The following is a 17179-nucleotide window of genomic DNA, read 5'->3' as shown; positions in this document are numbered from 1 at the left end:
TTGTAGGAACACAGAGGCATTTAAAAATAATTCAAGCTCATATTCTAGGTTTTGGTTGAATATTCAGAGAGATAAACCTTTCTAATAAATTGACAGTCCCAGAAAATGATTTTTTAAATGCAGACCCTGCATAATAATGATATAGTCTGGCTGTCAACATACACTAAACACTATTCACATGTGCAAAGAGCATTTTAAAAGTTTTGAATTTGCATAATAAAAAATATGTATGCCAATTAAAGACTAAAGTAATGAAACCATTAAAAGCAACTTTTTTTTCCTGGCACTCACACATTAATCTTTGTGTTCACCAAAGATGCAGGTGTAAAATAATCGCACATAGTTTAATGATATTAACGTTATATTGATTAACTTATAATTTCTATAACTAAATGAATACAACTCTATTCTAAATTATTTTTTAGAAAAAAACACACTAATACTATGCACTTAACTGACCAACAATTTGGGGAAATACCAATGGATATGTTTGAACTAGTTTTAACAAAGAGTTTCCTTTAGCCAAATACTGGAAAAAAATCTCTATTTCCTTATTTGGATAATTGTTAAAATGTAGCCAAGATCATTCTAAATAAACTGTCTAGGTGATTACTGCCACCAAATTTTCATCCTCACAGATACAATCATGGTATTTCTGTTACATTTCTAGAAAATTCATTAATTTAAGATGTTATAGAGTCAAAATCTTTAAGTATTACCACTACAGCAAACACATTTCCACCTATCCATCTTTATGGTAGATTTCTGACATCTGACAAAATAGTGTGTAACTAATTTTATATTTGTGGTATTCTAAATTGATTGTTTTATAATAAGATGATTATTCGAATTTTCACAGATTTTAGTTCAATTTGTAAATAGTAATGCCATGATGGCATTCATGAAATGTACTCATATATCTACTATTAAATTTTCTAAATCATTTCAAACTCCCAATAAGCAAATATTTTCTGCTTTCTAGTAAGAATTATTTGAAAAATATTTTCTAATGGAGTAAATTTACCCCTTGAGAGTTCTAGACCAAGTAAGAAAGACTATCTTCACTAAGCAAAAATCAAGAGAGATCATTACCAATTTATGTGCTTATAAGTTCTCCCATAATTCCGCCTCACTCAAGAATAACAGCCGTAATGGTGGGAGTGACCATTTTAATTGCAATTACTTGCAGTCGTACAAATTAATATTGTAAAGTACCTTAAAAGACATGTTACAATCCCTAGTAGTTATATACAAGAGTTATTCTTATTTCCATTTGATGCAAGAGGAAATCGAGGCACAGAAAACTGGCATGGGAAAAGTAAATTCTTAAATTCAGTTGGGAGTGCTATCAGGATACTGCTTCAAAAATACGAATTTGTGAAAAATAAGTGCTGATCTGAGTATTCTAGATTAAGAAAAAAATCAAAACCTGTCACATTTTCTTCTTTGGTCCTTCGGCATCTGTCTGTGACACACTATGGGTGCGTCCTCTCAGCCCAGGGGAGTCCTGATTTAGTGAACCATAGTAGGAAGAGCCCAAGGATTGGTTGTACGACCTTGGTAAATGACTTAACCTCTCTGTAGCTCTATTTCCTAATCTACAAAGAGGCCCCTTGGAATTAGCCAGCATTTCTAGGTCTTGGTCAATAACACTTTTGTGGAGATGGATTACGGTAGATATGGTGTATCCAAAAGAGTCACAGACTGCAAATGTGTCATGAACACATAGCTCCAATTGGGAGGCAGAGCATTTTTTACTAATTGGAATGTGCACCTATGGAAAAGGTCAGCACAATTCTGCCCCTGCCATGTTTATAATTAAGCCAGGTGACCCATAGCCTCTTCAATTGTGATATGTCTTCATAGATCAAGTCAGCGGCTAAAGCAGAACTCCAGGATCCAATCTACACTGTCACAAGGCTCAGCTACTTGGAGACAAAGAAATGATTTCTCACTTTCAGGCTCATACTGTAAACCAACATTGATTTTTGCTGAAGTGTTCATGAATATTTTGGTCATTATTATTTAAAATGATTTGAGTGATTTAAAAAGGTTGAGTGTTGAGCTCAGAGTTGGCTCAAGTGTTTCAGGAAAAAAAGAAAAGAAAATTACAGATTTCTAGGTAAGTTTATACTTCATAAAATATTCATGGAGTTTGGATCCTATTAAAAGCATTGGAAAGTTTTCGATGACATCTTAAGTGAAAAAGGCAAGACAAAAATTCATTACACTTTAGAATCTGCACATTGTAAATACAGGCCCAAGGGTACTGTCTGGAATCAAACACAAGCTAGCTATTGAAGTTGGAGCAAGACCTTTATCTCCTCTAAGCTTTAGTTTCCTCATCTGTAAAATGGGGTAAGCAATAATATCTATGCCATAGGGCTGCTGTGAAACGGGTAAAGCACCTTTCACCAAACCGACACAAAGCAGGTTTCCCCAAAATTCTAACAGATATTCTTAATGTAGATGCATTCATTATATGCACTGAAAAAACATATGTTAAGAAAATAAGCGCACTGAAATGTTTATACAGGCTGTGGGTTAGATTAAAGATTATTTTTATTTTTTTTAATACATGTTTATAACTTCAAAAATTTTACATAATGACATCTTATGGTTCATTATAGGGAGGCTAAAACAGTTTAAAAAGAGAGAAAAGGAGAGATTTTTCTTTACATACCACTCTGTTCTCTCTCAACCCCGGTAGCCAGTAAGTCAGGCTCTCCAAGGCTAATGTCATTGATCCGTGTCCCTACACACTCCATCTGGAGTACTTTGCACCATTCATCAGCCTCAAGATCTGTGGAAATATATACCCCAAAGATTAACCTGCGTGCCCAGCACTCACTCAAAAACTAAAAGCAAAAGCTCCCCAACCCCACCTCAGACAAACCTGATTCACAAGCAAAGGTCTTGGAGGTATCATCATTGAAATAAATCCCTATGGCGTGTTTCTTAGTACTCTTTGGCAATCGAGCTACGTTCTTCACGTTGTTGAGTTCTGTCACCTGAAAAATGAACAATGGGAAATTTGATCTCACTCTCTGAATGAATGCTGCCCATCAACACCACCAAAGGTGAGGCACAGAAAGCAGAAAGGCACATCACAGGTGAGCATGACTTCACAGGAAGTGTCTACATATTTGAAAGCAAAGAATTATTTATGTGAATTCAGTGTTATCCTTAATATACAGCAAGGAAGGTTAACATGTTATCTTTCCTTATTTAATTTTCTGAAGCATATTAAGTGGCACAGGATTAAAACTTCATAGAGGTGGGAAAAAAAACCTCGTTTTATGTTTTTTTCTTCTTTTTTTTATCCTCCAAAGACTCTGCCTTGTCAATCGTTCTCATGTTCACCTCCACCACTGTGGATAGCCTTCTTTCTAAGCCAATTGCAAAAGCCTCCAAGTACTCCATCTCTTCAGACCACTCTCAGTGCAAGTATGTTAAACACATCAACCCTGAGGAATGGAAGGGAAGGGTGGTCCAATTAATAACTAAGTTATCTCACTCTCTGCCAATCAGAGGTGAGGGTCAGGAATCTCAAAAATGGTGCCCCGCTTGAGGTTCAAGTCATACACTCCAACAGACAGTCCATAACAAATGTGGCTTCCCAATTATTTTCCCATTCCCTCTGACTCCTAGCCTCCCAATGGTAATGGGAACTCTGTTTTAGAGGCTGAGAACTCTGCACAGGACCACCTTCTTCCTGTCACTAGGGAAAACTGTCTCCATTAGATGATCTCCTGCTCTGTCCTCTCTCCAACAATCTCTTGGCCCCTTTAACACTTTTGTAAACCTCCTCCCTCCCACAGAGGATGTTTCCACAATGGCCAACCCTCATTCAATTACACTGGGATCCTCTGCTGCATTTGAGGAGTGGGGTATTTGGCTCCTGCCTGAGAGAAGGCTTAGGTGGCTTCAGGGTAAGAATTTACAAGATAAATAAGCCTTTCACACTGACAAATTTAACTTCCCCTTATATCTCTTTTGTTATATTATACAAAGGAATCTGTCTCCCATAAATCTTTGCCTGCAGTGATGCTACCATTTCTTCCCATCTGTTTCTCTAAATTCAGTAAATGCCTGGCTCAAGAAGTAGGTGGGCAGAGAAATAAACATCCTCCATGCACACTCTAATCTGATTATTCCATTTTCCTGCTTCTTAACCTCCATTGGCCCTTTTTATAGTATAAATGCAAATTTCTCAGCATGAAATATCATACCAGTGCGTCTCAAAAGGTGACCCAAGCAATCTGCACCAAGGATTCAGTACCAGCGAGGGTACATCTTATTCTTCAACTACACCAAGTTCCTCACAGTTTACCAAAGGAAAGCACTGGTTTTTTTCATTTGTTTATTTTTGTGCCACCCCCTAATCCAAGCTATACCACTTTGCTACAGCTGCTTAGTGGTCTCTGCACTTCCATTCTACTCCCCAGTAATTCACTGTGCACACAGCAGACGATCTTTTCAAAACGTAAGTCTAATTTCAGCATTTTTATGCATAAAACAGAAGATTTCAACAACTTCCCATTGCACTTGGGACCAAAGTTCAAATCCATAGAGTGGACATCAAGACCCTCTGTGGTCTTCCCCGTAGCTATTTCACCAGCACTTTCTGTGTCCCAGACATGCTGTACTTCATTCAGTTTCCAGAAGGCACCATGATTTTCCTGGCACAGAGCCTTCTCTACTCTCTCCTTACCTTACTCCCACTCATTCCACAGGTCTCAGCTTAAATTTCAGTTACCCACAGAGGCCCTACTGGACACCCTCCACCCCCAGTGTCTCATTAGTCTCTTATATCATCCAGTGCTGTATCATCCAATGGCATCCTGTATGTCTCCTCATAACCTTCCAATGGCTATTTGGGTTATTGGTTTAGAGTCCAGGTTGTCTCAAGAGTGGAAGTTTTACAGGGCAGGACAGTATTTTTTTCTCACCATTGTGAAATACAGAATTTATTAATACAGTCTAATACAGAACCTGTCACATAGTGAAAACGATAAATATATGTGGACTCCATGAACAAAAAGATCAAATGCACCCATCAACTTACTTGCACGGTGCTTCTGCAAAGTGAATATCTCTTGCCCCTGTCTCTTTTCTCCAGGAAAATTTCACTTTTCCTTCAAGGCCCACTTCCTCTGGGAAACTTGCCCTCACTTCAGTGTGAATTCATTATTCCCCTCTCTATGCTCCCATATATGCTGCATAAAGCTCTATTTTATTATCTGTCGTTGTAATTAATCTACTTATCTCTCCATCTCCCAGTTAGATGTGAGTTGCCTAGCAATAACTTACAGATGGACTTAATCAAAGGAAAACAATCGTACTGAGAACCAATATTTATTGAGCCCCCACTGTATGCCACACACTGTACTTAGTAATTTTATATAGAATGTCTCATTTGATCTTCATAAAAATCCTATAAAATAGATATTATTATTGTAAGCATTTTCCAAATAAGGAAACTGAGGCTGAGAATGGTTACAGTCACGCAACCAAGTTCTCAGCTTGGGATCTCAGTGAGATCAAGGTTCAAACAAAGGAAACTGACCCCCAGAGTCTGTGTCCCTAACCTGTCAAAACACTAATAGCTAACTCTAAAAATTTTCAGTCCAGAGGATCTTTAGCCTCTGAAAGTCATCTCCCATTTGAAGATCTCTTTCTTTTCAACGTGGTTTTTCTTGGGGGTTAGAGTAGGGCACTTGTGTACCAGGCTTATTTCAAGCCTCTATGAGACATATATAAGAGTAGTCCACCCTAGCCTGAAACCCAGCAATGACTTTGAAATATGCCACTTCATTACATATCCATTAATGGCAAAGAGGAAGACAAAAGTCACCTGAAACAGTCAGGAGATGTAGGGAGAATTGTATGAGTCAGAACACAATTACCTATTTTGGAAATCGGCTTAGGTAATAAGCAACTCAACACCCCCGCTCAGAGGAGGCAGGTGACTGTTCACAGAGCAGACAGGGTCGTGATTTTATGCAACAAAGGACTATTGGGTTTTAAAGCAATGGTCTTTTTCCCTACCTCTGGGCTACATCTCAATGAGCAAGTGCACATACACACACATGCACACACACACACACATACACACACATACACACATGCACCTTACTTTCAAAAGAGTTGTAATCTACATTAACTTATAATAGAGCCTTTCTCGATATACATGCTAAAGTAGTAATTGTGATAACTCCTATAAAGATCTTCATATAGGTCACATGAAACTTTTATAAGATGTATTTATTTCTACCATCACTCCATTTTGCAAATGAGAAAACTGAGGCAGGATGTATTTTTGAATATTCCTTTTACAAAGAAATAATTTGCCCCAGAAGAATTACTTTGAAACAAACATGGTTTTGATAAAGTCTCATTTAATATCAATGTTATTCCAAACAAGGGCTACATAAGTTACCTAACCATCAAAAGTGACTGTATTGGATCTTCAGCATTACATTGGAGAGGATAAACATTCAGGATGTGTACATAGAGTAACTCTTTTGGTTAACCTTCAGTTTGAATTTCTTGTTTCTTCCTTATATCTCAGATCAACCAGAAGTTAGTTCCTTCCAGTCTCCAAACTACTTAGGAAAAGTCCTTCCTGAGCTTCTGTGGTTAAGGGTTTTATTCTTCTTTTGCAGCACAAAAGACTAGACACACAATAAACTCTACATGAATTATGTTTTTTTATATTATTTTCATTCTCTATTAAAGCAGCTGGATCTATATTGTATGGCTTTGTGTACGAATTCACAGATAAAATAATTTCTTTAAGGTGTAACAATCTTCAAGGAAAAAAACACTTAAGCACAATTGTAGTAGAAACACATCACCTCTCCAAGAATCTTCTTGCATCCATTCATTCCTCAAAATTTTTAATTCTTTGTTTATTTACTATTTACTTACTCATTTATTATTTTTTTTAACATTTACTCTGTGTTAAGTACTGTTCTATTCATTGTGGATTAGAGGTTGAACGATAAAGTTCCTGCCTTCTTGAAGCTTATATTTTGATAAGGAGAGAAAATAAAACAAACAAAAAAATTACCACCAGCAAGGGATTAGGAAGTGCTATGAGGACAAATAAAGTGATGTATGTAAAAGGATTTAGTGTATGTATGAATTAAGCTGTTGTTTTGTTAGGATATATGGAATGTAATTCCGGATAACTGAGCTCAGAGTAATTTTGCTATTTTGCATAAAGGACCAAGAAAGCTTTTTCTGAGAAGAGAGTATTTGAATGAGTGAATCATGTGGATATCTGGGCCCAGGTTTCCAGACACAGGTAATGACAAGCACAAAGGCACAGAGGTGGGAATTAACTTGTTTGGAAAGGACTAAGTTTGCTTATGGGTTTTAGCATTTAACCCCTTCCCATGATGTCTGCTTTCCAGGATAATCCATCCCTGCAGCTCCCCTGTATCTACCCACCCACATTCCTCATAAGGCTGGGTAAGGCAGAGAGACCTAAGGAGATCAGCATCTATCCTTAAGCCTTTTTTTTTCTTCAATCCAGTCAAAACTTATCTAATTACTTCCTTTTATGTCTTTTGTTTTTAAATGAAAATGCAGTACTTGTGCATAGTAGAGAAAATGCAATAAAACAAACAAACAATATAAAGTCTACCCAAACTCTTAGTCCTTCTCATCACACATACCTACAAGAATATGTAAGTGTGCAGTCACACATACATACACATATATATGCATATATACACATATAAAAACATATATATATATATATAATCAGAAATAGAAACAAACGTGCACACCACAATGATACTATTTCTGTTTTGAATATGGACTTTCAACATTTTATATTTATATTTTTAAGTTTTAATTTTACATCAGTGGAAGTAAAGTGTGCTGTAGGGATTTAACTAGACATGTTCTAAGCAATGAGTGTAGATCTCTTAGATTAACTTATAAATCTCTCTGTAGGAAGTAAGCTATTGTTTTGTTAAGACATGTGGGGAGTCATCCCAGGTAACTGAGTTCTTTCCCAGGTTGTGAGAAACATTCCACTCCCCAGAATACAATTCCCTGGTTCTTCCATGACATCCACAGCCCTGTGTTTCCATCTTGGCTGCCCCCATCCATGTCCACTTCTTTGAGTCACAGCACCTGCATTTCTTTCTGTCATTATGTCCTTTCCCAGTCATTTTCACTTCTGATCCAGCTATCAATCGAGTTGCTTCCTTAAGAGAATCAAATTCTTTCCCAGGAAATTGAGTGGAGGAAAAAATAAGCTGATCCATCCCTGCAATGCCAACCTAAAGAGACAATTGGCTACCACTAATTGAATCCTCAGAGGAGTAAAGATCTTCCCAAGATCTTTATGATTTTTATTTTTAAGATTTTTAAGATTTTATGGGAGCTTCTCCATAGCCTTGGGGTAAATTCCCTCTCTGTCCAAATTAGCCAGCCTTGGTTTCTATAGACTGTGAACAAAGATAGGTCACATCTCCCCAGCAGATTCAATGAAGGAAAAGCATTGTCTCCTTTCATCCTTTTCCTGTCTCTAAGCACCATGACTAGTCCTAAAAACCTACTGAGAAAATATGGTTATTTTACCAATCTTTCTTTCCCAGCCAATCAATATCTCCTAGTCTGAAACAACGGTGTTTTTCCTGACAATTTTTCTTCACACAATGCTGACTTAAATCTGGTTAATATCATCCAGATTATCAGGGCTCTTATGTATATACATTATCTGATTTACTTCTCATTATAACTCGGTTAGGTATGATTACTCCCATTAGACATGGAACATAAGTTTGGAGATACAGTAACCCAAAGTCACGGGGAGAATATGCATACATATAAAATGCAGTCCCCAACCCAGGTCTTTTGATTAAAACAAAAAAAAAGTTCCCAATACCTCAGTGAATCCCAAAGTTTGGAATGGGGACCAAGAGGTGATATTTCATGTATAAGAGATGACTTTAGGTGGTTCACAGGCAAAATATTTCACAGATTAAAAAAGTAATTCCCTTTTCCAATCTATTGAATTCTGCTTATATAGAGGAATAATCTCCAGCACTTACAAAACTACTTTTAAAAAAGATGTAGCAGGTATTAAGAACTGTTGGCAAGGGATGACATGAGCAAGATAGCAGAATACGAAGCCCCAGTCCTTCCTTCCCTGCATAAAGACACCCACTCATCAACAGTGCACAGACTGGGGCTGGCTGGTTATCTCAGTTGTTAGAGACTGGTGTTATAACACCAAGGTCAAGGGTTTAGATCCCTTTATCAACCAAAAAGTAATAATAATAGCAATAATAATAATAGTAACAACAATAATAATAACAACACCAACACAGAGACTATTCCCTTTGTGAGAAATTGAGAAACCAATAAAGAGACTCTTGCACCTCAGGTAAGTGCAGAAACCAGCCACACTGAAGATGGTAGAAAAATTCATGGAACTCATTCATTATAGTCCTTCCGCCAAGCTCAGCACAGTACAATTGGGAGAAAACTCCTGAATTCTCCCTGGGGTGGGGAAAAAAAGACTGAAATATGCAAACATGTGTCCAACATTCAGACTTTTAGGGGGGTGCTAGATGATCTGGTTTTTGTCTTGCCTAAATCTAAACACTGAAACAAAAGGAAGCCAGTCTGGGGGCAAATGAGAACAAAAGCAATGATTTGGACAAGTATACACTCACTTGTCATAATCTTTCCTTCTAACTCAGCACAGTACAAACAACAGAAAACCTCAATTCCTGGCTTCTCCCTTGGGAGAAAAAGCACTCTGGTGTGTCCAACAATCCAACTTTTAGAAGGCTGCCTGAGGGATTGGTTTCTGTCTCACATGTCTTGGAGCACAGATGAGACCACGTATACTCTAGATGCCTGGGGCCATTAAGAACAAAAGAAAGCTAGGTGGCTTGCTGCTGCCCTGAAGGACCTGTGGTACAGCAGACAAAGGTGATACTGATTGGTGGCCTCTCCCTCACAAAAGAAAAAGAATCATGGAATGTGTTTAATGTTCCAGATTTGGGGGAGCACCCCAAGGAACTGCTTTCTGTCTTATCAACTCAGATCCCTGACAGGACCCTGCATATTCACCCAGAAGTCCAGGGGCCACTGAGCACAAAAGAGATCTGACTTCCTTGCAGCAGCTTCAGGAAAACTGTATTACAAGCAGACAGACCTCAGAAGGAGCAAGAGATTACAAGCTTCCGAAAAATATAAATTGGCAAATTCTTACAACTAGGAATTTACATGCACAACTCCAGGGAAGACACATTCACAGGAAAAGTTTGAGAAGCCCCCAGAAATTCTAACCAGGCTAATTGATGATTTTTCCCTATATGATGCCAGTCCATAAAGACTGGGAGAGGTGGCTGTTTTCTCAAATGACTGATACCAACACAAAGTTGCAAGGCACATGAAGAAACGAAAACATGGCTCAATCAAAGGAACAAACTAAATCTCTGGAATCAGCCCCAAAGAAATAGAGTTGTATAAACTACTAGCAAAAATAAAAATAAACATCATAAAGATGCTCAATGAAAAAAATGCATAAACAAACAGAAAATACCAATAAAGAAAAAATATAACAAGAAACCAAACAAATTTTGGAGCTGAAGAACACAATAACTGAATCAAAACACTCACAGTGGGGCTTAACAGCAAACTTGATCAAGCAGAAGAATAAACCATCAAACTGAACAACAGGTCATTTGAAATTACCTAGCCAAAGGGGCAAAAAGAAAGAGAACAAGAAAAGAAAGAAAGAAAGGAAGAAGTCTAAGAGACTTATGGGACATCACCAAGCAGTCCAATCTACACATTCTGGAATTTACTGAGAACAGAGAGAGAAAGAAGCAGGAAGTTTATTTGAATAAATAATGGCCTCAACCTTCCCAATGCGGGAGGGAAGAAAATGAGCATCTAGATTAAAGAATCCCAATGCACACCTACTCGGATGAGTCCATAGAGTCTACACCAGGACACATTATAATCAAATTATCAAAAATAAAAATAAGGAAAAAATTTTTTTGAAAGCTGAAAGAGAAAAGCAGTTTGTCACATGCAAAGTAAATACCATAAGACTATCACAGTATTTCTCAGCAGAAAATTTGGAGGTCATAAGACAGTAGGTTAACATATTAAAAGTGCAAAAAAGTAACAACAACAACAATACTACCAACCAAAAATACTATATGGAGGGATTCTAAGGGTCCTGGAAATATTACTGTGTCAATGCAGTCTTTTTTACATTATTAACTGAAGAGAAGTAGGTGTCTTTTAAAGATTTTTTAAGACTAGGAAAGAAAAAAAAGTCAGAAAGAGCTAACTCAGAACTTTAAATTGGATACCTAATAATTTCTCATTGATACTCTCACAAAATTAGCTTTGTTTGATAAGAGGAATAAGCAGGAGCATTGACATGGTGGGAAAGGACTCTCTGGTGTAGCTTTCCCAGGCATTTTTCTGCTAAAGCTTTGGCTAACTTTTTTAAAACACTCTCATGGGCCGGCCCGTGGCTCACTCGGGAGAGTGCGGTGCTGATAACACCAAGGCCCCGGGTTCAGATCCCATATAGTGATGGCCGGTTAGCTCACTGAGTGAGCATGGTGCTGACAACACCAAGTCAAGGGTTAAGATCCCCTTACCAGTCATCTTTTTTAAAAAAATAAATAAAACACTCTCATGATGAGCATATGTTACCTTTCTTTGGCCCTCCAGAAAGTCAACAAGCAAAATGCCTTGAGCATCCCCCCAAAACTATCACCGTGACCTTTGCTCTAGACTTGTCTGCTTTTGCTTTGACTGGACCACTTCCACCTCTTGGTAGCAATGGCTTTGATTGTGCTTTGTCTTCAGGATCATACTGGTAAATCCGTGTGTCATCTGTTATGATTATATGAAAAAATCCTTCAGAATCTTGTTCCCACCTGTTTAAAATTTTTATTGAAAGTTCTGCTCTTGTCTGCAGCTGACCTGGGTGCAACCGTTTGGCACCCATCAAGCAGAAAGTTTGCTCAACTATAATTTTTCAGTCAGATCTGTGTAAGCTGAACCAATTGATATGCCTATCATATTTAATATTGTTTTTGCTGTTAATCATGAGGCCTCTTCAATTAGGGTATGAACAAGATTAAATTTTTCCTCACAAAGTAAAATGGGTGGTCTCCTGCTGTGGGCTTCTCTTTCAACACCATCTCATCCCTTCATAAAATGAGCTATGGATTTGTAAATGGCTGATTTCTTTGGGGCACTGTCCCCATAAACTTTTCATAAAGATCAATGATTTCATCACTTTTCCACCCAAGCTTCACCATGAATTTAATGTTTTTTCTTTAATTTTAGCAGAATTTATGTTGCTCTAATAGAACATAGCTCTTTTTGAACTTATATTTTATCTTTCTTAGTGCCTCAGACTAGATCCTGTTTGGACATGTTATAACAAGTTAGGACAAGTGTATTCTGGTACAAAAAAATTTTTCATGAATTTTTTGAAGATGCTACATGTCTGGCAAAATTGTCCTTTGAAAATGAAGAAGTAAAGACATTTGTAGATAAATAGACACTGAAGAGTTCATCATGACTAGATCTGCTTTACAGGAAATGCTATAGGGAGTCATTCAAGTTGAAATAAAAGGACTCCAGACAGTAACATAAAAGCAAATAAAAGTAGAAAACTCACCAGTAATGGTACAGATATAGACAGATTTATAATACTATAATACTGTAACATTACATTACAGGTAATATTACAAGTGTATAAATCACTTTTAATTTTGATATCAAAAGGAAGAGACAAAAGTGTAAAAAATAACTGTAACTGTAAAATATGTTAATGAATATGTAACTTAAAAAGATGTAATTTGTTACATCAATAACATAATGAGGGGAGTAGAAAAGTACAATTTTTGTACATGATTGAAGTTAAGTTGTTATCAGCTTAAAATAGATTGTCATAACTATAAAATGTTTTATGTGAGCCCCACGGTAACCACAGAGAATACCTACAGGAGACATGCAAAAGAAGGTGAGAAAGGAATCAAAGTATGACACTACAAAAAAAATCTAAAAATCACAAAGGAAGAAAGCAAGAGCAGTAGATAAGGACAAAAGAGCTACAAAACAGACAGAAACTACTAACAAAGTGGCAACAGCAAGGTCTTTCCTCTCAGTAATTACTTTAAATGTAAATGGATTAAACTCAATCAAAAGACATACAGTGGCTGAATGGATAAAAAACAAGATGCTGCTTACAAAAGATGTGATTTAGATTTAAGGACACAGGTAAGCTGAAAGTGAAAGGATGGAAAAAGATATCCCATGTAAATGATAATCAGAAGAAGTAGTGATGGACATACTCGTAGATAAAATAGACTTGAGGTGAAAAACTGTCACAAGTGACAAAGAATATTATATAAAAGTAAAGTCATCAGGAAGATATAACAATCACAAACATAAATGCACCCCACATCAGAACAACCACATATATGAAGCAAACACTGACAGAATTGAAGAGAGAAATAGAAAGCAACACAATAATAGTAGGTTTCAATACTCCACTTTCAATAATGAATACAACATCCAGACACAATATTAATTAGGAAACATAGTACTGGAACAACACTGAAGAAAATCTAACAAATACACACAAAACATTCCGGACAACAGCAGCAGAATACACATTTGTCTGAAGTGCACACAGAACATTCTCCAGGATAGATCACATCTTAGGTCAAAAGTCTTAACAAATTAAGAAAATTGAAATGATACCCGGTATCATTTCTGACCACAATTGCATGAAATCAGAAATTAATAACAGAAGAAAAAAGGGAAAATGCACAAATATGTGGAAATTAGCCAACACATTTTTGAAGAATACCAATATGTCAAAGAAGAAATCAAAAGAAAAATTAGAATATATCTGGAGACAAATGGATACAAAAACACAGCACACCAAAACTTATGGGATGCAGCAAAGGTAGTACTAAGAGAAGTTTACAGTGGTAAATCCCTAAATTTTAAAAAAGAGAAAGATCTCAAATAAACCTAAATTTATATGTCAAGGAACTAGGAAAAGAAGAACAAACTAAACCCAAAGTAAGCAGAAAGAACGAAATAGTAAAGATTGGAATAGAAATTTTAAAAAATAGAGAGTAGAAAAGCAATAGAAGAAATCAATGAAACTATGCATTAATTTTTTGAAACATCAACAAAATCGGCAAACACTAAGCTAGAATGAGAAAAAAACAGAAGACAAATAAAATCGGAAATGAAAGTAGACACTAAAACTGATGCAACAGAAATAGAAAATGATTATGAAACTACTATGGACAATTATATATCAAAAAATCCAACAAATTGGACAACCTAGAAGAAATGAATAAATTTTTAGAAACACACACTCTACCAAAACTGAATCATGAAAAAACAGAAAATCTGAACAAATCTATAACTAGTAAGAAGATTCAATCATTAAACAGAAACATTCCAACAAAGAAAAGCCCAGGACCAGATAGCTTCACTGGTGAATTTTACTAAACACTTAAAAAAGAATTAATACAGGTCCTTCTCAAACTCTTCCAAAAAATTGAAGATGGAGGAACACTTCCAAAGTCATTTTCCAAATCCAGCTCAACATTACCTGATATCAAAGCCAAACAAAGACACTGCAAAGAAAATATAGGCCGATATCATTAACAAATATAGATGCAAATTCCTCAGTAAAATACTAGCAAAAATTCAATTGCACATTGAAAAGATCATACACCATGGCCAAGTGAGATTTATATCTGTGATACAATAATGGTTTAACATATGAACATGTATCAATGTGATACACCACATTAACAAAACTGTCTTAGCCCATTTTCTGTTGCTTATAACAGAATACATGACACTGGGTAATATAGAAAGAAGTAGAATTTATTTCTTACAGTTTTGGAGGCTGGGAAATCCAAGGTCAATGTGGCACAGGGCATCACATGGTCAGAGGGCAAGAGTGTGTTCACATATTAGCTCAGATATCTCTTCCTCTTATAAAGCTAACCCTTCCACTCTCATGATAACCCATCAATCTATAAATGAATTAATCCATTCATGTGGACATAGCCCTCATGAATCAATTGCTTCTTAAAGGCCTCACCTCTCAATACTGTCACATTGAAAATGATGTTTCAACATGAGTTTTGGAGGGGACATTCAAACCATAGCAAGAACAAAAGATGAAAATCACATGATCATCTTAATAAGTGCAAAAAAAGCACCAGACAAAATTCAACAGTTTCATTATAAAAACACTTAACAAACTAGAAATTTTAAAAAATTACCTCAACATTATGAAGACCATATATGAAAAACCCATTAACTAACATCATTCTCAATGGTGAAAAGAAAAGAAAGTTTTTCTTTTAAGAAAAGGAACAGGCAAAGGTGCCCCCTCTCATCACTTCTGTTCTACATACTATTTAAATTCCTAGCTTAAATAATTAGGCAATAAATAAAAGGTATCCATATCTGTAGGAAAGTAAAATTATCTCTGTTTGCAGATAACATGATTTTATATGTAAAAAACTCTGATTCCCCCAAAAAGTTAGAACTAACAAATTCAGCAAAGTGGCAGAATACAAAATCAACATACAAAAATCAGTTGTGCTTCTAGAAACTAACAGTGAACAATCCTAAAAGGAAATTAAGAAGATAATCTCATTTATCATAGCAACAAAAAGAATAAAATACTTAGAAATAAACATAACCAATGTGCTAAAATATTTGTACACTGAAAAGTACAAAACAGTCCCAAAAGAATTTAAACACACAAATAAATGAAAAGACGTCCTGCTTCCATAGACTGGAAGACTTAATGTTGTTAAAAAGCTGATACTATCCAAAGTGATGTACAGATTCAATGCAATACCTATGAAAATCCCAATGGCTTCTTTTTGCAGAAATAGAAAAAAATGATTCTAAAATTCACTTGAAACACAAAGAACCCCAAATAGCCAAAACAATCTTGACACAGAAGAACAAAGCTAAAAGCCTCACACTTCCTTACTTCTGCATATATTACAAAGCCACAGTGATCCAAATAGTATGGTACTGGCATACAGGCAGACATATAGACCAATGGAATAGAATAGAGAGCCTAGAAATAAACTAGCACGTCCACAATCAAATGATCTTGAACAAGGGTGCCAAGACTAAGTAATGAAGAAAGTTTAGTCTTTTCAACAAATGCTGTTGGGAAAAACTGGATATCCACATGAAAAATAATAAAATTGGATCTTTATATTACACCACACACAAAAACCATCTAAAAATGTACTATAGACTTATGAGTAAGATCTGAAACTATAAAATTCCTAGAAGAAAATATAAGAGAAAAGCTTCATGACATCAGTTATGACAATGATGTTTTGGATGTGACACCAAACGTACAGGCAGCAGAAGCAAAAACAGACAAGTTGGACTACATCAAACTTAAAATCTTCTGCACAGCAAAGTAAACAATCTACAGAGTGAAAGGCAACCTACAACACAGAAGAAAATATTTGCAAACCATGTATATGATGAGGAGCTAATATCCAAAATACATAAGAAATTCATATAACTCAATAGCAAACAGATGATTAAATAAATAAATAAGTACCAATTTAAAATAGGCAAAGGATGTGAATAGACATTTTCCCCAAGAAGATATACAATGAGACCAACAGGTAAAAGACTGTCAACATCACTAATCATCAGGAAAATGCAAATCAAAACCACAGTGAGATATCACCTCACACCTATCAAGATGACTTTTATTTTTTTAAAAAAATGATAAATGTTGGCAAAGATGCGGAGAAATTGGAACTTTTGTGCATTCATGGTGGGAATGTAAAATGACGCAGCCACATGGAAAACAGTACAGATATTCCTCAAAAAAATTAAAAATAGAACTACCATGTGATTCAGCAATCCCACTTTCAGGTTTTTATCCAAAAGAATTGAAACAGGATCTTGAAGAGATATTTAAACTTCCATGTTCACTGCAGCATTATTCACAACAGTCAAGAGGGGGAAACAAACTAAATATTAATGGACCAATGAATGGATAACAAAAATGATTTTACATATCTACAGTGGAATATTATTCAGCCTTATAAAAGGAGGAAATCCTGTCATATGCTAC

At 36.0% G+C, this 17179-nt stretch overlaps 1 protein-coding gene across 2 annotated transcripts in view; it reads right to left on the bottom strand.

The window, feature by feature from the left end:
- The window catches only part of DOK5 (docking protein 5), a 169070-nt gene that overhangs the window by 51804 nt on the left and 100087 nt on the right, over positions 1-17179 (bottom strand). For both annotated transcript variants that reach the window (XM_063102212.1, XM_063102203.1), the window contains 2 exons: positions 2897-3011; positions 2684-2803 (listed from right to left, as the gene is read on the bottom strand). In XM_063102212.1, the coding sequence (XP_062958282.1) occupies positions 2684-2803; positions 2897-3011 (235 nt within the window). The remainder of the gene's footprint in view (positions 1-2683; positions 2804-2896; positions 3012-17179) is intronic.

This window comes from Cynocephalus volans, chromosome 1 (genome assembly GCF_027409185.1).
Source record: "Cynocephalus volans isolate mCynVol1 chromosome 1, mCynVol1.pri, whole genome shotgun sequence".
In the NCBI taxonomy this organism is placed as follows: domain Eukaryota; kingdom Metazoa; phylum Chordata; class Mammalia; order Dermoptera; family Cynocephalidae; genus Cynocephalus; species Cynocephalus volans.
This window is presented reverse-complemented; position numbering and strand designations above follow the sequence as displayed.